The sequence below is a fragment of the Pinus tabuliformis genome, chromosome 1_1 (genome assembly GCF_031772625.1).
Source record: "Pinus tabuliformis cultivar Carrire ecotype Pingquan chromosome 1_1, CPIR1, whole genome shotgun sequence".
NCBI lineage: Eukaryota > Viridiplantae > Streptophyta > Pinopsida > Pinales > Pinaceae > Pinus > Pinus tabuliformis.
Window position 1 is genome coordinate 981,441,458 of NC_142297.1, and position 25,461 is coordinate 981,466,918.

Here is a 25,461-nt window from a genome sequence, read left to right on the forward strand (position 1 = left end):
CTTTTCAAAATGTTATATTTTAATTTTATAATTAATTAAAAAATTAATATAATTATCCTACTCTAATTTTATGTTTAATTAAAAATAATTAATGAAAAACTAAAAATACAATTAAAAAAAATTGATATAATTATATTTCATATTGTTTGAAACATGGCCTATCAACCATGAGTAAAAATAAAAACACATAATTAAATTCATAGCTATTATGATATTAATAATATCAAAATTCGGAGATATATATATATATATATATATATTAATAATCAATATGCATCTTATGTATATTGAGAAATTAACCAACACAGCCCTACTAGGAACCAACAATTATATTTCCGAGAGTATGCCGAAACTAGGAACCAACTATTATATTTTGGAGAGTAAGCCGACCACTATATTATTGGCACACAACCACCCTTCGATAATGAAATGTGGGTTGCGCTAGCATATATATTATTAGAAATCCCTAGGATATGTCGAAGCGCGCTTTTATGGTGTTAAATGGAATTGTTTCCAGTGGGCGAAATTGCAGTTGGGCAAGAGAGGACTTCTAGCTGTAACCCATAATCGAACGGCCTTTTCTATTCATTGACTGGTTTCGATAAACAGTTATGGAGAGTCACTCGGACGCAGAAGCCAATGCGGAAGTGCAGGAAATAATCATGAAGATACAGCTCGCTCGAGAAAAGTTACAGAAATCTTCATTTTATGCAAAATTTGTGAAACAAATAGAGAACCCAGAAATGATGACACGGATAGAAAAGGTGAGAAGCATAGACCCGCATCATTCACAGTTACAAGTTGTTCTCTATGGCGTTGGAGTGATAGATCCTCACAATAACGAGAAAACATGCAGTTATGTTTGGCTATTTTGATGAGAGAAAATTTTGAATGGGTGCGTGATATCGTGGTGTACGATCCAGTACTGTCAACTATCGAACAAGAAGCTATAAACGCTTTAGACTGTAATTTTCTCTCCGTTAACGAAAATGGCAGAAGGACAGTGAATAGACCCAGGCTCTTTTTCATGCCTCACTGTGATCTTTCTCTCACTGACAATGTACTGCAGGCAAACTGGACGCACGAGAATTTGAATAAGATTATCATCTTAGGAAACAGTTTAAAGAATTACGACTTGGACAAAGAATTTTTTGCATATCACCGCTTGACTAAAAAAATCGAAGTCGTTCTGGACAGTGATCATATGCTGCATGAACTGCCACTTCCACATACAACTATTTCTTTGAGGGGTGCACGCCATTGTTCAATAGGGCGATTGTATGAGAGATCTTTTTGATTGGGATGGCTCGTTGCATTTTTTTTGATTGGGATGGCTCGTTGCATGGTTTCCAAAGGCAGGACCCAAAAATGTTCGCATTCAATATTGTAAAATGTAATAAATCAGTGGAGAAAGCAATGGAGAAAATACTTTTGGGAATGACAAAGTTGAGGAATTCTTCATTTTACGAGAATTTCATGGAACACATGAGGGATCCAGAAATGGTGAGAAGAATAAAAAATGTGACTGGAACAGACCCATATCACTCAGAATTACAAGTAGTTGTCCATGGTATTGGAATGGCAAAACCTAGTAATCACATGCAGATAGCTTTTCTCATTTCATTGAGACGCAAATTTTATTGGGTGGATAATATAGTGATATTTGATACGTCCTTGTCTGAACCGGAGAGAAAAGCTATAAAGGCCTTGAGTTGCTCTTTGGAATGCCCTTTTCTCTCTCTGAGTAAACATTGCAGATGGTCAGTGAACAGGCCCACGCTATTTTTCATGCCCGGCTCCCAAGTGTTAAAGTATATCAATTTACTGGAGGCCAATTGGACACCGGAAAAGCTGAACAAGTTTATCATACTAGGCCAGAGTCTTAAACATTTTACTCAGCGTTTTGGTACGAGGAAAAGTAAAGCCATAATGAACAATGAGCAAATACTGTGTGAAATATCAATGCCGAAAACAGATATTGAGCAGGATGGGTCAAACCCATCCAATGAAGTTTCTTTAAAGGTTTAAGCTGGCATTTCTTTAACTGGGATGGTTTGTTATCGGGTGTCGACCGAGGGAATGTTCGTTCATTCTTTGGGTGGGATCGTTTGTGCAAAGCCAGCGAAAACCATATTTAATTAAATATGGTTATTTATATTTGTTTTTCTTTGTAATTTTTTTATTTTGGTGTGTGAGAATATGGTATTCAATCCTAGTATTTATAATAAAATGGATATAAATCTCCAATAATTTGCTTTTATTGAGATTTTTTGGAAATATTTTGAGTTGAATTTTTCTGGTTTCATTTCTCTAAAAGCTTGCTGAAATTTATGGGAATCCATCTCCATGGATTATATTTTATGTCTTCCTTCTATTAAGCATAGAAAAAGCTATGTTTTCGTGGTTGTCAACGGATTCTCTAAAATAGTCATTCTAGTGACCTATAAGAAGATTATCACAGGAGAAGATACCACTAAGAATTCAAACTTCTCATAGTGAAAACATTGAAAGTTTCTCAAAGGTAATACCTTTTCCCAAAGATCTAATCCAAGGCTTTTCTGAGGAGGAAACCATCGTAACCTATGTAGGATGGAGTAACATACATGGGCTAGGTTGATCCTAACTTTTTGGTTTCACTAGTAATGGATTCGTAGGTCCTTCTAGGGCTTCTTTTGAGATGATTCCCATGATATTTTTTTGAGGACCAAGTGTAGACTATATTGAACGTTGAGGAGAAAAAAAATTGTTATAATACTCATCTACAATTTTAAGCACACCTTAATTGAAGAAGTAGCAAACTCCTTAGTTTTGGCAGCAGAGTTGAAGAACCTTTTTAAGCAGTTTATAAATATTTCCTTGAGGTGACATAACACAATCTTGAAAACCCATTGTGCACCTTGGCATCAATTTCGAAGAAACATAACTTGAAGGGTGAAGGAAATTTTGGAGTATTGAACTCTATCCTTTGACGGAATCTTGAAGATACCTTAAAGAGTAGTTGAAGGAAGACTTGGTTCCACTTTTTTGATCTCTAGAGACTAGGTTTTTGTGTAAAATTTGGAGGAACCAAGTGACAATCTTGATGTCATCCTTAGAGTAGACTTTGAAGAGCATTTTGGAGGACACTTTGAGAGAAAAAATATCCAATAAACCTATTGAAGAAGTCATTGTCATGAGATGCTTCTTACTATTATCATTATTCCTCCCTAGGTTTCTATATCCCTTTCCCTAGTGTTACAACCCGACTTATTGCAAATTCCTTGATAATTTGTGTTATGATTTTAGCCTCTACAATTTCAATTGTATCTTCCCTTATTTGTGCTATAGATATTTCTCCCACTACATCACACTCTATCCCCTATGTTCCAAATTTTCTAGAAATATGCAAATTCCCACAAGGTCACCCAAAATGTGACCAAAATACTCTAATTCATTCATGATAAGAGGTAACACATTGTACATTTGGACACTAATCAATACCATTTACTCGAAAATATGAATAAAAATAAATTTTGAAACTCAAAAACTTAAAACAGGTTGGGTTGAAGCATGAGAAATACAATAAAGAGGAAAATAAAACCTTTGTTGTGTACCTTTATAATAGCTCAAATGCTTCATGTTCCTTTACTGTGTGCCTTGTTTCTAGCTCAAATGCTTCCCATGTCTCAGTTTCTCTTATCAAACCCATGGGAGTATAATCCATAATTGGAAAATTATCAATTAGTAGTAACCTGAATATATATACATTATGAATATTTAGCACGCTCCTGCATCCTGTCATCCATAAAACAATTGTTAGATAGCTAGTTCACTCCATTTTTAGACAGTAAATGAACAAATGGCTAATTCTTTGGATGAATGGTCAACGGATAGATATCTGCTATGACTTCCTTATGGTTGATCTAGCTACCAAAGGAATGGGATAGGTGTTTTACTCCACGATGGAACCCTTTGTCTTGGATAATAGTTGTGTCGGCAGCTGAGTGTCTCCCATGTATACCACTAAATATCAAATTGGGTAACTACATATCAAGAGTCCAAAAGAATTGATATTTTTGCAATTCTATTCAAAGTTAGAGATTTATCGAAACTCACAACTCATATTTTCGATCCATTCAATGACACATTGTAAATTTCTTATGAAGTGCATAAAATCGGAATCACTAGGATAAATAAATTTAAAAAAATAATTGAAATTTCATTTATCCAAACCCTATATCAACATACCACCCATATTTTTACAAATTATACAAATTTTCTCAAAAACATCATTGGCCTTTAAAAAAATAATATCTCCCCACATCCTAGAATAAAGTAATTTATGGATAATGGAATCATGGGATAGGAGTGACCATAACTATGACCTATTACTAAAGTAAGACAATTAATGGTCTTACAATCTTTGTCTAGGTTATATTTTTATGAAAAGTTGTAATTACCATCCTAGACTCATGCATAGATGCATTATGAATTTAGTTAGGGATATTAGAACAAAAATCAATAGAATAAACAATTTCTATAAGATTTGGTAAGTTTTTTGGCAAATGCCAATGTTAGCATGTTCATGCCACAATTATTCAAGCCAACATTTTCCAAAATCAACCCTTTCAACAAAAACTACATTGATCCTTACCAATAAAGAATATAGCTCTAGAGATCCTCAAATAAATAAATTTATTGATAATGGAATCATAGTAGAAGGATGCTTACAAATATATGCTAATCTCATGAGTCTAACAAAATAATGGGTTTATCCATCTAATCCCTAGGCATATTTTTATGCAAAGTTGCAAATCACTTCATTCAAAAACACATTGTGAATTTGATCCATGGGTGAAAAACCTAAACCAAGTGGTATAAATGAGTTCCAAAATATAAAAATAGAGTGTTTAACCAAATATGAACACACTATTTGAAATAACTTGAGTCATGGTCTTGCAAAATTGGAGACTTTGTGAAAAAATTGCATTGATACTTTCTAAGTTAACTCTATCACAAAAGATATTCAAAGAGTACAATTTTAAACCGACGGGATCATAAAAAAAATGATTCTCCTAGATATGATCTAATTTTAGTAGTCTAACAGAATTTATGGGTAACCTCTCTAAGTCCCAATTAGATTTTTTTTGTATTTTTCAACATCTTCCATTGGATTTTAACTACTTGTTTTCTCCTTTATTTGCATTGCAAAATCCATAGCTTGATTGCAAAGGAGTTTAAAGATCAAATAATAAGAGTAAAACTAACACATACTTAAAGTTTAGATGCATTTTTCGGAACAAATATTTGGTGGCATTGGATCCAAGGAGTTGAACACGTTTGAACATGAATTTGTATGAAAAAACATGCAAATGGAATTCCTGTTAGGCATTTCGGAAGAATTGTCCTCTCCAAAGAAGGCTCCTACATTTATAATTTAGAAATTCCTTTGAAAATAGACTCCAATTCTTGATTGAGGGAATTTATAGGAGGCACACAAAAAAAACTAAAAGGGGTTTATTGTTTTTGCATGTAAAAGAACCAAAGATAAAGTGGGCTTTCATTATAGTATCCCTCAGTATTTCCTTGTTAAGTATGCCATTGGATGTGAAGCTAAATATCTTGGAAGCTATTGGAAATATAGTTAGGGTACTACTCGAAATTGACAAGGTTACTCTACCTAAGCTTGTATCGCATTTCAGTTATAGAATGGGATGTAGATATTTTTGAGAAAATCCATACGCTAGAGTTGCTCATGGTTGGACTATATCATAGTTATGGTTAATGGGAGTTTTGTAACCACAAGTTTGTTGGAAAACAGAGTGTGAGCCCTCTGTGGGAAATATTAGCTTGGGAATTCGTGTGACACAACGATGGTGAATACAAAACAATAGGTCTTCCTTACAATGCACATACTTCCATGTTGTAGGGTTCTAGTGTTTATTGAAAATATGGGTCTACTTTCAATTTCGTATCTTGAAGCATAAGCTACTTTATCTTCCGATATTGTATCAACGCTATTGTACTCAACTATCCCATTGACCTACTTTATGGTAAAAAATTGGACCTAAAAATATCATCTTATCACCACACCTTCACCCTATTGAATTTTGAGTGTGTACTATATGATAGAACATCCCTAGTGAAAAATTATCTAAACATGGAAAGTAGATTCAACACTCGAAAATAATTACTACAGGAAACCAAAACAACCTAAACTAAACGACCTCTCATAAAAAATATATCCAATAAATTTATAAACACATACTATAGAAAAGAATAACATAAATCACCAGCTTCTTATCAAAACCTATCACTAATGATCATTAATTCTGCACATGAAAGTCTGCTACATAAGAACCACTAAATTGTTGAATTTTAAGTCTTTGTTATTGATCCATACCATCACATTTCTTTTATAGAAATGAAAAATCGAGATTGGGGTATACAAAATTATATCTAAATCATAAATATGGATTTGCAAGATGATGATGTGGTGAACTCCAAGCCAAGAGTTCATATTGCCTTGGGATCTACACCATAAATAAAGGTCAAACTCCAAGACATAAAATACTCGAAAAATGAAATTGTACTACCTTCAATCTACTATCTACTTCGAATGGAGATTAAGGACATAGATAACCTTATCCTATCCTTACCCTACTAAAACTCATGCACACATGCACACTAACTAATAGAAGGAAAATTTAAGGTTGTGTCCTCTCGTTGTTTAGTAATGGCTACCATCACCTACATATTAGATATGATGTTAGTGTAACATAAAGCAACAAATCTATTGTACATACATGAACACATTGAATATTATCATAGGCACACAATCTAGCAGGTTTTTGAACATGTAATATTAGGTAGATATGGTTATAAGTTTTGAATCACTAATAGAAGTTACAAGGATCAAGCATTGCAGTAACATGCATACTTGCATGTATATTGTAACCTCTTGAATAAACACATAAGAATATGTTAAAAGAATATTCCATCTGGTTACAAAGATGATGCACGTAATTGATATTATGACCCCTCGATCCAAAATGGTATGATATTGAGAAAAACAATAAAAAGTCCTTGAAGTGAAAAAGAGGCCATGAAAAGTTTCATGGCAACAATGATGAAGATGTATGGTTTAGATTAAGAAGAAGCACCCATTCTATGAGCTCAATTTTCCCTTCTTTTCCTTTCACATGGATAATGTGAATTCGGCACAATTGAGGCTTTGTGCGATGGGCATTGCTTCAAAGATTAAATAGGCTGGTGGAAAATTTATTGTGTACTTTGCCAGGTCCTGCAAGGATTTTCTATACAATTTCTCTCATAATTAGCCAGTTCCTCAAAATCATTACACACAGAAACACCAATTCAAAATCCTAAGCTTCGAGCCAATGTATTCCCTGTACTTTGTGGATCTTGTTGAACTAAAACTATATTTAATTGTCTCAAACTAACATACAATTGCCTCTTGCCCTGAGTGCGTAAATCAAGAAATAAAAATTAGGGTTCATGTTCATGAACAATGTATATAATTTTTCTATGGATATTCAGAGGATATTTCCATGAGGATACAAACTACCGCTATCCACGGGAGTTATTGGTGTACATTTTTCTGAACTGAATCCAAGTGTGAATATGTTGGTGTAACCAAAGAATATGACAAAACATAATAGAATAATTTCCTAAGATGGAAAAATTAATATGTGTCTCATTGAGTGGGGACCTTTCTAAAATTTGTGAGAGTGATGGTCAAAGGGAAAATGTGTTTTAGCAACATCAATATTGTTATGCAAATGCAAGTCATTTATTTTAGGAAATTTGTCAAATAGTTTTCATTGAACACTCAAAAGCATAAAGTTTATGAATATCGAGTCATAATTTAGAGGGATTATGATTTCTAAACACATCAGACCCTAAACAATGGGTTATAACTAGTGAGATATTGATAAATGAAAAAATTGATAATATTGTTAATGTATTTGCAAATAAAATGATAGAAAGGGTATACGATCGTAAGATTTCCTGAGGCTTTTAATGCTAACCTATCACATTGTAGGCTCCCTTCTACCATTGTATTAGTAAGTTTAGGCTTCCATTATTGTGTAGCCAATGTTTCAATATCACCCTCAGCTTCTAGAATGCTTCCCTTTTTGTCTTGCTGCATTACCTAGACTATCATTTGTATTATTTTCTCATGCTCTCCCTATTTATCCCTTCTTTCCCACTGCCTACTTCTTGTCATCACCTCCTTCCTTTTCTACTATTTCCCTACACCTCTAGTTACTTAGGCCAATACCCTATCTCCTTGAGCTTTTCTACCATTTTTCTCCCTTAGTCTTCCTAGTATTTTCACTATTTTTCACCTTCATAGACCTCCTTCTACAATCTTCTAGCATGCCCCTTCTCCACTTATCCATGTGCTCTAAAATCTTCCAAATCTACTTCTGAATCTCCATTCCTCCTCTCGTGAAGTCTCTCTTCAATTTTTCTCCCTCTAAAGTCAAAGAAATTTGCAAAAAGAATTTGTTTGTAGGTTCAAGTTTGAAGTTATCAACTACATTTATATGGGTTTTACAAATCCGATTTGAAATAAAACCTTGAGCAACTCGTTTCGCTATAAATCCCACTCCCACTCAGTCACAACATGTTTTTTGACACTCCTAACCCTGCACACTGTACATGTTTCATTCCCTTTTGTATTTTTGCTAGGTTTTAAGATCAATGCTCAAATGCAATCAGACATAAAATTCTCTTCTCTAATTATCACATTGCAGGAAACATTTCAATTGCAACTAAGCTAAAAGAGAGTGAAAACAAGGCTCATACGAATCATGGAGGTAGTAGCTAAAGGTTTATGGGATTTGGCGGAGAAAGAATAGGAGAATGGGAACATAGGAGCTGCTATTAAATGTCTAGAAGTTATTTTTCAAAGACATGTCTCTTTTTTGCCAATAATCGAGGTCAAAACTGACCTCTGCATTGCAACACTCTTATTGAGTTACACAGACAATGTAGCGCACATGAAAATTTATCTCGAGCTCACAATAAGTACACATTTTTACCCTTATGTTGAGACCTTTGCAGTTTTTCATTAATTTCACTTGCAATTATTAACAAAACCCTTTAGTACTAATTTACACCTGTATAATTTTCAAGTAGTAAGAAAATCTTGCTCTAATCTTATAATATCTATGCATATGGTGTTTATGGCACATAATCATAAATAAATGTGGAATGTGAAATACTTTAGAGTGTGAGGGTGAGCCACAAATATATGAATCTCAGACAATATATTAACATTTGCAAAGGTGGATTTTTGGTTACGTTAACTCAACACCTTTTTTCCTATTGAAGAAATTGCTATGGTGCAATTCATAAGGTACTTAAAAAATATTGAGCCAAAGGAAGATCAAATATCACTAGGTTGTCTTTAAGTGTTGGAAATAATACTGAGGGGGGGGGGGGGGGGGGGGGCTGAATCAGTATTATCACATCAATAATACTTTTTCATTTCCATATTCAGATTCATATATGCTACTTCCACAACTTCTTATGATTCAATTAGTTGATCCTTAATGAGTGCATTAGAACATTATCAACCATATTAACAGTAAACAGGTGCAGTAAAATAGAACAAATCATCACACATAAGTCACACACATGAACACCATGATATAAGGTGGAAACCCAATGTGGGAGAAAACCACCTGCTGCAAGTCATCTCAATCTTCTTCTTAATAAGAAAATCCTTTTACAGTATTTATGTACTGGTGCAATCTTATACCAGTACGCAGGCTTCTACCTGCAGAGAGCTACAACCCTCTCTCATTCTCCAGTCTCTCCTGGAAGGGAGATACCACCCCCTTAGCTCTTGTACTAGCTAAGATACTAGTACGTAGGTGTCGGCCTACAATCTTCTCTCCTCTAGGTACCACGTTTCATGCATTTTCAGACTGGATACTCCTTAAGCACAACACATGATATGAAAGGCCACGTTTCATCCAATTTTCATACTGGTCCCATTAATATCATTGAAGCACATAATCAATCAATCTTCTGAATCACCCAAACACCAGATCAATACATATACAAGGATAATATATGTGTTAGCACCCAGATCTAGTCCATCAAATCACATAAATATGAGTCATTATGATCCTGATCCGATATTAGTTCTCCTCCATCAATACTAAAGCTAAACACAATCAACCAAACAGGATATGCAGAATACTGACGCCTTTAAACTGTCATCAGAACCCATCAACAACCAGAACCATCTGTGACTTCAAATATCATAGCTCAAATTGTATACGCTACTACAATGAACCAAACCTGGATATATATACCCGCTTACACCAAAGCCAACCCACGTACAGATCTATAAATATTCAAAAATGACTTGTAGTGATTTCAAACTTAAGTTATACCCAGTTCAGATCATTTTTCAATATACAGATATAGAATAAGCATAATCAAATATATAGAGATAGTTCATTTCAAACCATTTGATCCCGATCTATCCTTAGATCTTGTTCTCCATCAACCTGTGAGATCCCTCTTTAGCTCAGATCCAGATCTGCACCATAACCCAATCATAGTATTCCAGATCTAGCACTTTATCAGATAATCAGATAATTCAGATGATGCTTTGTCAAATGATCTCCTTCCTCTTTTATAGCCTTAGTCCTTTCTCAATACCACGGTCCAAAACCATAGGATCAAAAAAACTGTCGAACTAATACCATGAACCAATACTTGGGATCAACACTTGTGACGAGGTACCATGGTCCAAAACCATAGGTTCAAATACCAAGGACAAACTACCATGGACCAAAGGTAATTTCTCCAACATATACGCACTTTTCCTTGCATGAAGGTGCGTGAACATTTTCTCTACATATAATAAACCGACACCACGAACCCAATACTTGGGATCAACACTTCTGATGAGGTACCATCGTCCAAAACCATAGGTTAAAATACCAAGGACTAACTACCATGGACCAAAGGTAAGTTCTCCAACATATACACGCTTTTCCTTGCATGTGAGATCAACACTTCTGACGAGGTACCATGGTCCAAAACCATAGGTTCAAATACCAAGGACTAACTACCATGGACCAAAGGTAAGTTCTCCAACATATACGCGCTTTTCCTTCCATGAAAGTGTGTGAACTTTTTCTCTACATGAAATAAACTTTTCTCTTCATAAAAGTGCGTGAACGTTTCTCTACATGAAATAAACTTTTTAACTTTTTAACTACTAGTGTCCTCTCCCTCTGTCATTTCTTGATTCCACTTGGAGGTTCTTGCTTCCACTTGGAGATTTGGAACCTCTTACTCATCATAGTCGAATTCCCTAAGGCAAGTGTCATTTTGGAAGCTTCCTGGGTTTTGACACCTTGAGAAATGAACTTGCCACATGTCCAATCTCGTTCAGCGCAGGTAGCCAGTGTTGGCTTTGACATTCAGTGCAAACAGCTAGTGGAGCCACTGAATTGGTCCTGAATTGACTTCTTTTTGAGCAGTTTCTAGTGGAGAAATTCTGTGAATTGTTGTGGTTTGTTAGCCTTGTTCCTCTAGGGGTAGGAACAACATGTTTAGGGACTTTGGATCCCTTAGATTATATACATTTCATGCTCAATGTTGTAAGGCACAAAAATGTCTATAACAGTTTCCCCCTAAAGTATGAGGCCGTTTATCGGGTGAAATGCTTTATCTGGGGGATCTGAAGTTCATCCAATGCTGGGAGGAGACCTGTAATAAGATACAATACAATACATTATTTTTCATACTACTTTCATGATCTAGCTGAGGTGAGCATTCCCATGCTCAGCTTTATAAATTCATTTTTCTGTACATAGAACAGACAATCGTCTGATGGTAGACTGATAATTTTGATGAAATTATCATCCTTTGAGTAGGATGATTATCTACTGCAATGATGTACATGTCAATGTCTTTATCTTTCCTGAATATATATCACAGCCCAGATGGATGAAACTAGATCCGGGGTCTTGAAACTCGTTCGATCTTCACTCTAAGAAGTCGAACATGGAACGACATCGCTTGATTACCGGTCAATGATGTAAACCGTTAACAAGCGCGAGAGGAATCACCGATAATGATAATGACCCTCAAGGTACTGCAGTACAATTCACGTGGTGTGAATAAAGGACTTGGTGTCGAACACCACGCAAAATCTTTCGGTCGGAGGTCGTTGATGTATACATGTCACCGAAAGTGAGAAACTTGCCATTGAGGCATGCAAGCTTCAAAGTACTGAAGGGGTTGTTCCTAGATCAACTTCTAGGATAATGAGCTGATGTCGACAAGAAGCGATCCGTCAAAGGAGGGTCTTAATGAATCCCACATCAGTGACATGGAACGGAGCTAATGATTTTAATGGAGGTGAAAACGATCTGTGACATATTATTCAGGGTGGCGGTCATGAAAGGATGAAGGATAATGTACGGCAGTGGATGGCACACGGTTGACTTTTCTGAATGACTTCGCTTGAACATATGGCGACACTGATGCGATGGATTGGTAGCATTACCCCAAATATGGATGGTATGGCGAGACCATGGATGTGACCGGTGAATGAAACAACCCAACCCGATTGTGGTACGGAGGAAAAGTGTCATGTTCAAGAGCGACTTGCTACCATCAAAGTTTTCTTGAGTTTCTCCCAATTTTTCCCCATTCATTGCTGACCAGTACCTCTTTATTTTTGTCAAGCTTGAGGAGGATAACATATGCTTGTTCTATAACCTGCCCTTCGGGCAAGTCCATTGCTATGTTATAACGAGCCTAGCGATAGTGAAACTCGTTCTCGTCTAAAGACAAGTTTGTCGCTATTTAATGATTTTAACGAGTCTAACGACAAGGATAACTCTGTCCTTTTCATTTTTAGAGAGTCTGAAAAGGTACAAAAAGTTAACTCCAAAAGTCCTTTTTCGTCATCTAATCCCTTAAGTCCGAAAAAGTATAAAACAATATAGAAGGGATGAGTTCTCGATATTTTTAACGAGCCGAAAAAAATAAGCGCTTGATCTTTTTATGCAATAATCCCTCAGGACCAAAAAGATTAAAATGTAGAGGAGGGATAGCACTTCCTGTCCCTGTAACGAGCTGGAAGGCCAAGAACTCGGCAATATTTTCATATTTTATGAGTCAGTTGAAAAGAGCTTAAATAAGACTCGTCTTTTGAGGAACGTGTGATAAACATGGTTAGCAGCTGATTCCAGGTACAGGTTGGAATTTCCAATCACGACAGTGTCACAAGGATGGCTAGTGAAATCACTCTTCGCAGCTGTTCCTCAAAATGGGTAAACAATCATATGGAGGTGAACACTTGGCCAAATGAAAAGTGGAGGTGATGGTGCAAACACGACCAAGGCTTTAATGGCTGATAAGGTTACATTCACAGTGGTTATTTACGGGGTAGTTCATTTTTTATTTTAAAATGAGCTTAAATTCTGGTGGAAACACTTGCTCATTGCTTATGTTTATTTTTAACGAGCATGAAGTCGACTTTAAAACTGCTCGGATCTTGCATTTATTTTTTAACGAGCATGAACTGTGTGCTAAAACTGCTCAATTAACCTAGTCATATGATAAGAGTGTCTCATTAAGATTCTATTTTTTATGGAGCTTCATCTTACAAAGCTATGCCCCACACCCTTTCTTTATGCAAGTTAGGAAACGGCTAACCCAAAAAATAGATAAATAACCGCTCTTTGCTTGCACTCCAAAAGGTTTGCATGCCCCCAGGTATAAAGTATGATTTCAAGGTTACCTCTACTTCTTTTTCGTCAAAACAATCGTTTTAACGAGAGATGCTTACCTCTTTCAGGTTACCCAAAGATTGTCTCGTTAATCTTTCAAACAAAACACTTCCTCGGCAATGTCTACCGAAATAGACAAAGGTGAGCGACGTAGCCCGCCAACTCACATAAATTTGAAAAAAGAATCTTATTCTAGAATAACCCTCTTCCTAGACAGACGGGGTACAAACTAGTCATATTCTCCTGCGGAAACCTACTCTATACCCAAAGTTTCCCTGCCGAAGTAGACCAGGACGCATGCCCCTGGGTTCCAGTCATATCCTCCCAGATTACTCGCGCTCATCAGGAGGATGGACCGTGGGTTGAGACACTTCTTGCGTTAATAGACCATTTAGGGATGGTACATGACTCTTTGTGATGCGTGATCCGGGAAATGAAAGTTGGTCCACGAGCTTGACCACTCTTCCTTCGTGCGGAAAACACATTACTCTAAAGAGTGAGGAGACGAGGGCCCCCATGCAATATATATATAGTCTCGTCCAAGGAGTAGGTTATAATCAAAGGGTCCTTGAACGACCATCACGGTCATTTGAACGGTCTTCCCTTTCAATGTTATGGGCACATTGAGGAGGATCCCTAAAGGTCGACTGGTTCCTTTATCGAATCCTGATAGATTTCTCATTTCAGGCAAAAGCGTTGGCGAACCAAGTGCTTTCCAAGCAATAGAGGAAAGGATACTCACAGATGCCCCTTCATCAATGATAGTGCCAGCCATTACCATTCTGTATATTTGAATGATAATTCTGAATGGTATGCTTGCTGGCAACCGGGGTTTGCCTAGTTGGTTCCAGTCGAACGAGACAACTAGGTTGCTTGGTGGTGGGACCGAATAGACGGCCGGGTATGACTCTGACGAAGTTCCTTCCTGCGACAAAGGAATGGGCAAATTCCCCCGTTGTTCGTCGGAGTCTGTGCTGATGAAGAGAATTTGGACGGTGCCGTCTTTATTCTCTTCTGTGACGGTATCATTCGAAGATAGAGCCTCTGAAGGTAAAACTGGGTCAACTTCCACCTCAACCTTTTTACTTTCGTCAGGCATGGATCCAGATGGTTCATGTTCAATGATAGGTGCTTCGTCTGACCACCTGGGTGGGCCATCCGGGTTCTCAACTAGTGAAGGACTTGGCATGAGTTTTTGATATCCAGGAGGAAGTTTCGCTCGTAAGATCGGGCGATCTTCCAAAACTCTTTTAACCTCATCTAAGAAGGGAAAATGTTGGATGGCGTGATCGCCTTCACACATTTTGCAGGGAAATCTAGCTTTCCCTCTCTGTCCTGTGACTTCACTTTCACTAGTTGACGGTGAGCAGTCAACATGGCAACCAGAGGTTGACGCTACCGAATTGTGTAAATGGGGAGACCAGTCCCTTAGTACCCAAGGGATGTAGGGACAATCTCTGTGGAAGTGGTCTCCCTTGCATATGACACATGGCGATTTAGGCCTAGTAAGTGCTGTGTGTGGATTTTTGTCAGACGACACTTGTTTTCCCCCAGTCGCTTTTGGCACCTTCTTCTTCTTCTATTTCTTCTTCTTTTCTTTCTTCTCCTTAGGAACTTGGTTTTTTGTTTTACCAGTTCTGTCAAGCGAAGAGGAAGGAGGAGAGGAAGGGTTAGATGAAGTAGAAGGCTGGTGGGAAACTCTGGTCTGGTCTAACTATTGACTCGATTGTTCAGGAATAGTGGTGTTCTGAACGACATTGGTTGAAAAGAGCCATACCAGCAGGCCAATTGTCAGTCCTGTAAGCGACAATGTGGCCATATGGGGCGCACCAACATCTCCCCAAGAGGAGAAGGGACTAGGATTTCCACCAAGGGGAATTCCTTGGTTGGTGTGCTCCATTTTTTCAACCTAAATATCAACGCTGGAATAGGGGTGATTGCTCCGTTTAAAATAAATTTTTAATGATGCTTAGACACAACTTTCTTTTTCAATTTTAACGAGTCGAGAAAAAGCTAAAGATGACACTAGTCTCCTTTGATGTTTTAACGAGCCCGAAGTGACAAATGCTCGGATGGACTTTTTCCGTTATAAAGTCGGAAAAAGCCCAAAAGGAACTGCTCTGGAGTTCTAGGCAGAGGGTTTGCCAAACTTTTCGCAAAACCGCAGAATACGTTTTAGGGTACGGGCGGTCGATCTTCCTGAATGTTGTGTTCAGTGCATTGGATCAGTAGGGCGGCCGACACGGCTTCCTAAGGATAAAGTTTTTATGCCTATAGGGGTCTCCCAATATATACACGACGGTACGTGGGAGCACAATCCGTACTGGCGCTATCGTCCCTCAGGAGGAATCACCCACCATCCACGAGATCGACAGTCACCAGGCTTTACGACGCCGGAACACGTCTCTAGCCTAGACCTCTATGTTGTGCATTATGTTGCAAAGCGTTGTTAATTTCATTCAATTTATTTTAAGTTGATCTTTTTAGAAGTTTGCCTTTCAAGGTTCACCACGAGATGTATGATACAATTCCTAAATGCAGTCTAAAGATGATAAGCAAGCTTTATATGTTTTCAACTTTGAAAATCCTAGCTACTAAGGGAAAAGAAAGACACCATCTTTTCTCAAAGAGCAATCAACACACTCTAATGCACTTTTCCTAAATCAAACATGCAAACTATCAAAATGCAAATGCACAATGCAGGTGTTTGTTTTCCGCTTTCTTAGTATTGATTCCTACACAGAAAGCTTTTTGTACAACTTTGAATTTGCTTTTAAATGACAAATACAAACAAGTTTACTTTTTTGAAATCAGAGAGGGTAGAAGAGATTACAACACTTAACGATTTTCGAAATGAATACTTGTTTCGACACTTAAAAGAGACAAACTCAAACCAAATGCAAAAGTAAGTGTATAATCAACTGCAAACAGCCAGTGAACTCTCTCCTAAGATCACAATCAACAGATCTGAATCAAGGGCTACAGGATGATTATTTCACTCATGCAAAGGAAAACTGTAAATGATGCCACAAACACATAAAAACACTCACAGTCTTTTTGTACAAAAGGCGGAATTTAAGCAGAGAAAAGGAGTTATCAGACTGGTACCTATGCTGGTTACAGGCTACAAAAATCAGAGATCAAAAAAAGGCAAAACAGAGCAGAGAACCCCAGCTGCACAGAGTGAAACTGGTTCAGCACAACCTCAACACAGGGGTTTTGACATTCAGCGCAGGTAGCCTTCACGGGACCTGCGTTGAAATGCAGAATCCCTTCACTGGGTCTGCGCTGAAGGAGAAACTCTCGTTTCTCACTGGTTCTGGGTCACAGATTGCTATTTAATCTACTGTTTTAGGCCAAATAAAAGCAACAAGCAAGGTGAAATCAAAGGGATTATTTGAGGGAGTACTAAGATCTATCACAAAGTATCATCAAATCATTTGTGAGTCCATTGTTCAGATCGTAGACAAGTCCAGTGATTGGATCAAAGCAGCAACTGTCTACTTTGCATCTGGGAATAGCAGATGCAGTTCGATTGTTGGTGTCGAGTCTATGAAACAAACAATGATGGAAACACAAATAAAATTGCTAAACAGATCTCCCCAAGGGAGTCGCCAATTTGTTGTGGGGAAAAATGCCTATGCAGGACGATCCTATCCACCTAAGGTGTGACAGTGCCTTATCAACAAACGAAGACGGCTATTCTAGTATTCTTCCTTTATGAATTAAGAATGAAGAGAGATGGATGGACTAACCAGTGTCTTTCGTTTGTCCCTCGATCCGGTTTCTCTTCTCTTGGAGAGTTCCCAGCTACTTGCCTTCTCGCTCGCCCAACTTCAAGAGGTTTCTGCAAGATCACAAGAAGAGAACACTACACAAGACATGGATTCATATTCATAACTAGTTCAGGATTAGAAATAAATTAAACATACTAATGCAATCATACATCAAAGATACACCAGTATATAGGAGAAAACAAGATAGTTTTGTTGATGAATAACAAGGTTCAGGAAGAGATACAACCCAAAGGGCTCCAATCCAGCATCTCCTTCCCAGCGAATGGAATTCCTATCTTCGCCCCCTTCAAAGCATTAAGAACCCAATGATTCCAATCTCAAACCAACAGCAATTCTTTGCAATAACAAAATTCCAGCCTCTAGATCTCATGGAGGAGAGATCCATATATAGATGTTTGGAGAGGGGATGAGTCAGCTTGAGATCTGACTAGTGTCCTCTCCCTCTGTCAGTTCTTGATTCCACTTGGAGGTTCTTTCTTCCACTTGGAGATTTGGAACCTCTTACTCATCATAGTCGAATTCCCTGAGGCAAGTGTCATTTTGGAAGCTTCCTGGGTTTTGACACCTTGAGAAATGAACTTGCCACATGTCCACTCTCGCTCAGCATAGGTAGCCAGTGTTGCCTTTGACATTCAGCGCAGGTAGCCAGTGTTGGCTTTGACATTCAGTGCAAATAGCTAGTGGAGCCACTGAATTGATCCTGAATTGACATGTTTTTGAGCAGTTTCTGGTGGAGAACTTCTGTGAATTGCTATGGTTTGTTAGCCTTGTTCCTCTAGGGGTAGGAACAACATGTTTAGGGACTTTGGATCCCTTAGATTATAGACATTTCATGCTCAATGTTGTAAGGCACAAAAATGTCTATAACACATGGACCAAAGGTAAGTTCTCCAACATATACGCGCTTTTCCTTGCATGAAAGTGCATGAACTTTTTCTCTACATGAAATAAACTTTTCTCTACATAAACGTGCGTGAACTTTCCTCTACATAGAATAAACTTTTCTCTGCATAAAAGTGCATGAAATTTTCTCTACATGAAGGAATTTTTGTTGCACTATAATTTATCAAATAAATTTGCTGCACTATAATTTATGATTTGTGTGATTTGCCATCAAGGACAACACTTGTCTCATAATGCCAACAATCTCCCCCTTTGGACTTGTCATACTAAGAATTGTCATCTGATATATCTTTCGTAGATTCATCTAGATATATATAAGTGAGTTGATCTTCTATGAGTTGTTTGCCATCAAGTACAACACATGCATCATAATGCCAACAATCTCCCCCTTTGGACTTGATGGCAACAATACCAAATCACTCTTCCCCTTTGACATCAAGGGCAAAGGGCAAACCAAGATATTCTCTTCCTAGAAAGGCATTCCGTTGTTCATACTCCCCTTGAGTACATGTTGAGATCTTTGAATGAGCTCCCCCTTTGTATATGCCAAGGTGTACCATTCTGTTCATGATGCATGCTGAAAGCTCTGCTCTTTCTGACTTGTGTTGTTCATGCTCCCCTTGACTGTAGGAAAGATCTGCAAAAGATGTTCTTCAAGAAGAACCAAGACTTATACATCATGAAAGAGCTTCCTATCACCAAAAGACTCAATACATACATCCATCACCCAACCAAGTGAGGATACATCGGAAATATGACAACCAAATACATTACATCTTCATCCCAAGCATAGTGGGGAAACCAAACATAGGCCGTTACATGACCTTGATATGACTGAAATATTTCATCAAATGACTAGATAGAGACACACTATTACACCATGAGTCTTGGTATGACCTTTACATCAAATGATATACATGACATTTATAACAGAGACCAAACACCTAAATAAGATCATGATAAACATCAGCACCGACACTCAATGATCTGCTCCATAGCATCTCTCACGAGCAACTTGTATTAGTGCATGAATCGTTAAGGAATGTTCGTACCAACTCATCCTTTTGAACAGAATTCTGTATATACAGAATCATTCTATCAGATGTGAGAAACACCATATCCATCCAGATCTGCATGGACCAAGTATCATCAGTTGGGAATATCAATCAACATATGTGCGAAACAACCTATCATCATATAGGTAAGAACTCGTCATCATCAAGTCTCCAACAATGCAACTTTGAATAAGCATCCATGTATCCAGCCAACAATCCTCATCCATATATGTGCCAAGAACAATAGGAATCCTGCATCATAACTGTAATATATGATCTTTATGCATATGACGACAACAACATATGAGTGACTCATCATCAAGTAAAGAAGATGTGAATTCAAGCTATGTACTTCTCCTTATCCTTATGAAGATCACCATGTAAGCACCATTAGAGGATTAACCACAAATCTTATCTAAATATCAACTATGTAACCCCAACAATCATCTGAACAACTCCTAACCATATCATAGCAACATGAATCATTTAAGCATCATCACCAAGGACTATTAACCATAATGCCAACAATGCATTAAAAGCATATGCTACCCCTAAACCTGTGCCATCTTGTTTACTGTCAGGTCTGATCATTCATATCAGGAAGAAGTATCAATACAACATCATTATCAAGTTAGAAACAAAATAATTCTAACCATGATATCCACACATCATTAGCAAAATGAAACCATTTTCAATTAGAGCAAAATTGATCCCTTTCTTGAATCTGTCCCTACTGCCTTTATTCAAACAATCATATACGCGACTGTGCAGTAGCAAATTTGCGTATATATGCAACTTCCCTTTATCAAGCTTGCGTAGGAGATTGAATTTTTACACTTCCGGCTCCCTCTGTTATGTCTGTGTAATGTGTTGTGCCGCCACTTTCTGACTGAACTTCCTTTTTCTTCCATATCTTCAAGTGTGATGATGTTTTCTCCTTTTGGTGTGATGTCCGTGCTTTGTTCCTGCATTCCTTTGCTATATGTCCAAGCTTGTTACATGCATAACATCTTACATGTTTCATATTCCTTTTGTATCAATCAGCAGCTTTGTGACCAAACATATTGCAAGAAAAGCGATATCCATTAAAGTACCTTGACTGAAATGATCTCTTTGTTTTATGATCTTGAACCCTTCTTCTTCTACATCTGGCTGCAACATGTCCAAGGTTATGACATACATAACATTCAAAATTATTCATAGGAGGAGTAAAAGATTTTCTTTGAAGAATTTCTTTCCTTGGTTGATGATGAGATTGACCTTTCATCTCTCTTATCTCCTTGTTGATCATTTTAGATTTCTCTTTAGAGTTCCTTGCCTCACCTTGTGAACTAGATTCACCTTCAACAGATTCATGAAAGCCAAGACCAGTTTTGATAGCAGGAGATCTTTGACTATTAAGAATATCATCCAAGACTTTAGTACTATCTTGAAAACGTAAGAGCTTATCCTTTTCTTCTAATTTACTTTTCAAGAAATTTACCTCAACCTGAAGTTGTTGTTCTTCTTCTAGATATTTCTTCTTCATGTCTTCTTCATCTTTCCTTTCTTCTTCCAACTGATGCTTTAGCTTGAGAATCTCCTTTTCTTGTTCTTCATTCAGATCCTGTTGCATTTGGCTAATTCTGAAGGAACATTCTAGCTGAGATTTTAAGCTGATAGCTTCGTTTCCCCGTTTCTCAATATCGTGGACTAGATCTTTATTCTGCTTCTCTGATTCTTCAAGATCTTCCTTTAGAGAGCGGATCGTGGCTTCAAGAATTTCATAGTAACTGGATCTATCTCTGAGTTTCTTGATGGTTGTATTCTTTTCATTGACTTCATTTCTTAGAGATGTTGCTTCAACCTGCAACTTCTGATATTTCTCCTTGAATAACTCTCGTTGAGCCTTTTGTCTAGTAACAGCTTCTTTGAGGGCACCACTCTTTATGTTCAGAAGTCTTTCTTGTTCACTAATTTTGTTTGTCAGCCTGTTAAACTCTGCTTCTATTTGATATCCTTCTTCCTCACCCATAAGAGCACATTCAGTTGTTTCATTATCACTTCCATCTTTTCCAAATGGATATATAGTTGGAACATCAGAGGATAGCAAATTCATACCTGATAGTTCATCTTCATTCTAAAATGATTCTGAATCTGAATCTGAATCTGAATAGCTTCTTATACCTAATCCCCAATCGATTCTCCCACTGTCATATCTCTTCTGAGATGTCTTCTTCTTCTTATGAGCTCTCTTCTTAACCTTCTTTCCCATTGTTCCACGGATCTCCTTCAAGCGATCAAGCTTCTACCAAAGGACCTGCTTTGATACCAATTGTTGGAAATAATATTGAGGCGGGGGTGAATCATTATTATCACATCAATAATACTTTTTCATTTCCATATTCAGATTCATATATGCTACTTCCACAAATTCTTATGATTTAGTTAGTTTATCCTTAATGAGTGGATTAGAACCTTATCAACCATATTAACAGTAAACAGGTGCAGTAAAATAGAACAGATCATCACACATAAGTCACACACATGAACACCATGATATAAGGTAGAAACCCAATGTGGGAGAAAACCACCTGCTGCAAGTCATCTCAATCTTCTTCTTAATAAGAAAATTCTTTTACAATATTTATGTAATGGTGCAATCTTATACCAGTATGCAGGCTTCTACCTGCAGAGAGCTATAACCCTCACTCGTTCTCCAGTATCTCCTGGAAGGGAGATACCACCCCCTTAGCTCTTGTACTAGCTAAGATACTAGTACGTAGGCACCGTCCTACAATCTTCTCTCCTTCAAGTACCATGTTTCATGCATTTCCAGACTGGATACTCCTGAAGCATAACACATAATCTGAAAGGCCACGTTTCATCCAATTTTCATATTGGTCCCATTAATATCATTGAAGCACATAATCAATCAATATTCTGAATCACCCAAACACCAGATCAATACATATACAAGGATAATATATGTGTTAGCACCCAGATCTAGTCCATCAGATCACATAAATATGATTCATTATGATCCTGATCCAATATTAGTTCTCCTCCATCAATACTGAAGCTAAACACAATCAACCACACAGGATATGCAGAATACTGACGCCTTTAAACTGTCATCAGAACCCATCAACAACCAGAACCATCTGTGACTTCAAATATCATAGCTCAAATTGTATACGCTACTACAATGAACCAAACCTGCATATATATACGCGCTTACACCAAATCCAACCCACGTACAGATCTATAAATATTCAAACATGACTTGCAGCGATTTTAAACTTAAGTTATACCCAGTTCAGATCATTTTTCAATATACAGATCTAGAATAAGCATAATCAAATATATAGAGATAGTTCATTTCAAACCATTTGATCTCGATCTACCCTGAGATCTTGTTCTCCATCAACCAGTGAGATCCCTCTTTAGCTCAGATCCAGATCTCCACCATAACCCAATCACAGTATTCTAGATCTAGCACTTTATCAGATAATAAGATAATTCAGATGATGCTTTGTCAAATGATCTCCTTCCTCTTTTATAGCCTTAGTCCTTTCTCAACACCATGGTCCAAAACCATAGGATCAGAAAAACTGTCGAACTAATACCATGAACCAATACTTGGGATCAACACTTGTGACGAGGTACCATGGTCCAAAACCCTAGGTTCAAATACCAAGGACAAACTACCATGTACCAAAGGTAAGTTCTCCAACATATACGTGCTTTTCCTTGCATGAAGGTGCGTGAACGTTTTCTCTACATATAATAAATCAATACCACGAACCCAATACTTGGGATCAACACTTCTGACGAGGTACCATGGTCCAAAACCATACGTTCAAATACCAAGGACTAACTACCATGGACCAAAGGTAAGTTCTCCAACATATACACACTTTTCCTTGGATCTGAGATCAACACTTCTGACGAGGTACCATGGTCCAAACCCATAGGTTCAAATACCAAGGACTAACTACCATGGACCAAAGGTAAGTTCTCCAACATATACATGCTTTTCCTTGCATGAAAGTGCGTGAACTTTTTCTCTACATGAAATAAACTTTTCTCTGCATAAAAGTGCGTGAAATTTTCTCTACATGAAATAAATTTTTTAACTACCATGGACCAAAGGTAAGTTCTCCAACATATACGCGCTTTTCTGTGCATGAAAGTGCGTGAACTTTTTCTCTACATGAAATAAACTTTTCTCTGCATAAAAGTGCATGAACTTTTCTCCACATGGAATAAACTTTTCTCTGCATAAAAGTGCGTGAACTTTTCTCTACATGAAGGAATTTTTGTTGCACTATAATTTATCATTTGTGTGATTTTCCATCAAGGACAACACTTATCTCATAATGCCAACAATCTCCCCCTTTGGACTTGTCATACTGAGAATTGTCATTTGATATCTCTTCTGCAGATTCATCTAGATATATATAAGTGAGTTGATCTTCTATGAGTTGTTTACCATCAGGTACAACACATGCATCATAATGCCAACAATCTCCCCCTTTGGACTTGATGGCAACAATACAAAATCACTCTCCCCCTTTGACATCAAGGGCAAAGCACGAACCAAGATATTCTCTTCCTAGAAAGGCATTCTGTTGTTCATACTCCCCCTGAGTACCTGTTGAGATCTCTGAATGAGCTCCCCCTTTGTATATGCCAAGGTGTACCATTATGTTCATGCTACATGCTGAAAGCTTTGCTCTTTCTGAATTGTGTTGTTCATGCTCCCCCTGACTGTAGGAAAGATCTGCAAAAGATGTTCTTCAAGAAGAACCAAGACTTATACATCATGAAAGAGCTTCCTATCACCAAAAGACTCAATACATACATCCATCACCCAACCAAGTGAGGATACATCAGAAATATGACAACCAAATACATTACATCTTAATCCCAAGCATAGTGGGGAAACCAAACATAGGCCATTACATGACCTTCATATGATTAAATATTTCATCAAATGACTAGATAGAGACACACTATTACACCATGAGTCTTGATATGACCTTTACATCGAATGATATACATGAAATTTGTAACAGAGACCAAACACCTAAATAAGATCATGATAAACATCAGCACCGACACTCAATGATCTGCTCCATAGCATCTATCACCAGTAACTTGTATTAGTGCATGAATCATCAAGGTATATCCGTATCAACTCATCCTTTTGAACAAAATTCTGTATATACATAATCATTCTATCATATGTGAGAAACACCATAGCCATCCAGATCTGCATGGACCAAGTATCATCAATTGGGAATATCAATCAACATATGTGTGAAGCAACCTATCATCATATAGCTAAGAACTCATCATCATCAAGTCTCCAACAATGCAACTTTGAATAGGCATCCATGTATCCAATCAACAATCGTCATCCATATATGTGCCAAGAACAATAGGAATCCTGCATCATAACTGTAATATATGATCTTTATGCATATGACGACAACAGCATATGAGTGACTCATCATCAAGTAAAGAAGATGTGAATTCAAGCTATGTACTTCTCCTTATCCTTATGAAGATCACCATGTAAGCACCATTAGAAGATCAACCACAAATCTGATCTAAATATCAACTATGTAACCCCAAGAACCATCTGAACAACTCCTAACCATATCATAGCAACATGAATCATTTAAGCATCATCACCAAGGACTATTAACCATAATGCCAACAATGCATTAAAAGCATATGCTCCCCCTAAACCTGTGCCATCTTGTTTACTCTCAGGTATGATCATTCATATCAACAAGAAGTAGCAAGAAGTATCAATACATCATCATTATCAAGTTAGAAACAAAATACTTCTAACCATCATGTCCACACATCATTAGCAAAATGAAACCATTTTCAATTAGAGCAAAACTGATCCTTTTCTTGAATCTGTCCCTACTA

General features: G+C 37.3%; 2 protein-coding genes across 2 annotated transcripts; both read left to right on the plus strand.

Annotated features, from left to right (window-relative positions):
* The first annotated feature begins 611 nt into the window (after positions 1-611).
* LOC149217797 (protein SENSITIVITY TO RED LIGHT REDUCED 1-like) lies at positions 612-1,297 on the plus strand. Its single transcript, XM_089390356.1, has 2 exons — positions 612-764; positions 857-1,297. Exons 1-2 carry the CDS (start codon positions 612-614, stop codon positions 1,295-1,297), a joined length of 594 nt encoding a protein of 197 aa, XP_089246482.1.
* A 119-nt stretch (positions 1,298-1,416) lies between these two features.
* LOC149217798 (protein SENSITIVITY TO RED LIGHT REDUCED 1-like) lies at positions 1,417-2,028 on the plus strand. The gene has a single exon (XM_089390357.1). The coding sequence runs from the start codon at positions 1,417-1,419 to the stop codon at positions 2,026-2,028; it is 612 nt and encodes a 203-aa protein (XP_089246483.1).
* Positions 2,029-25,461: the final 23,433 nt, after the last annotated feature.

Coding starts and splice junctions, on each gene's coding strand:
- LOC149217798 (XM_089390357.1), top strand. CDS start 1,417: ATGGAGAAAATACTTTTGGGAATGACAAAGTTGAGGAATTCTTCATTT.
- LOC149217797 (XM_089390356.1), top strand. CDS start 612: ATGGAGAGTCACTCGGACGCAGAAGCCAATGCGGAAGTGCAGGAAATA. Junction 765..856: donor TGATGACACGGATAGAAAAG/GTGAGAAGCATA, acceptor GAAAACATGCAG/TTATGTTTGGCTATTTTGAT.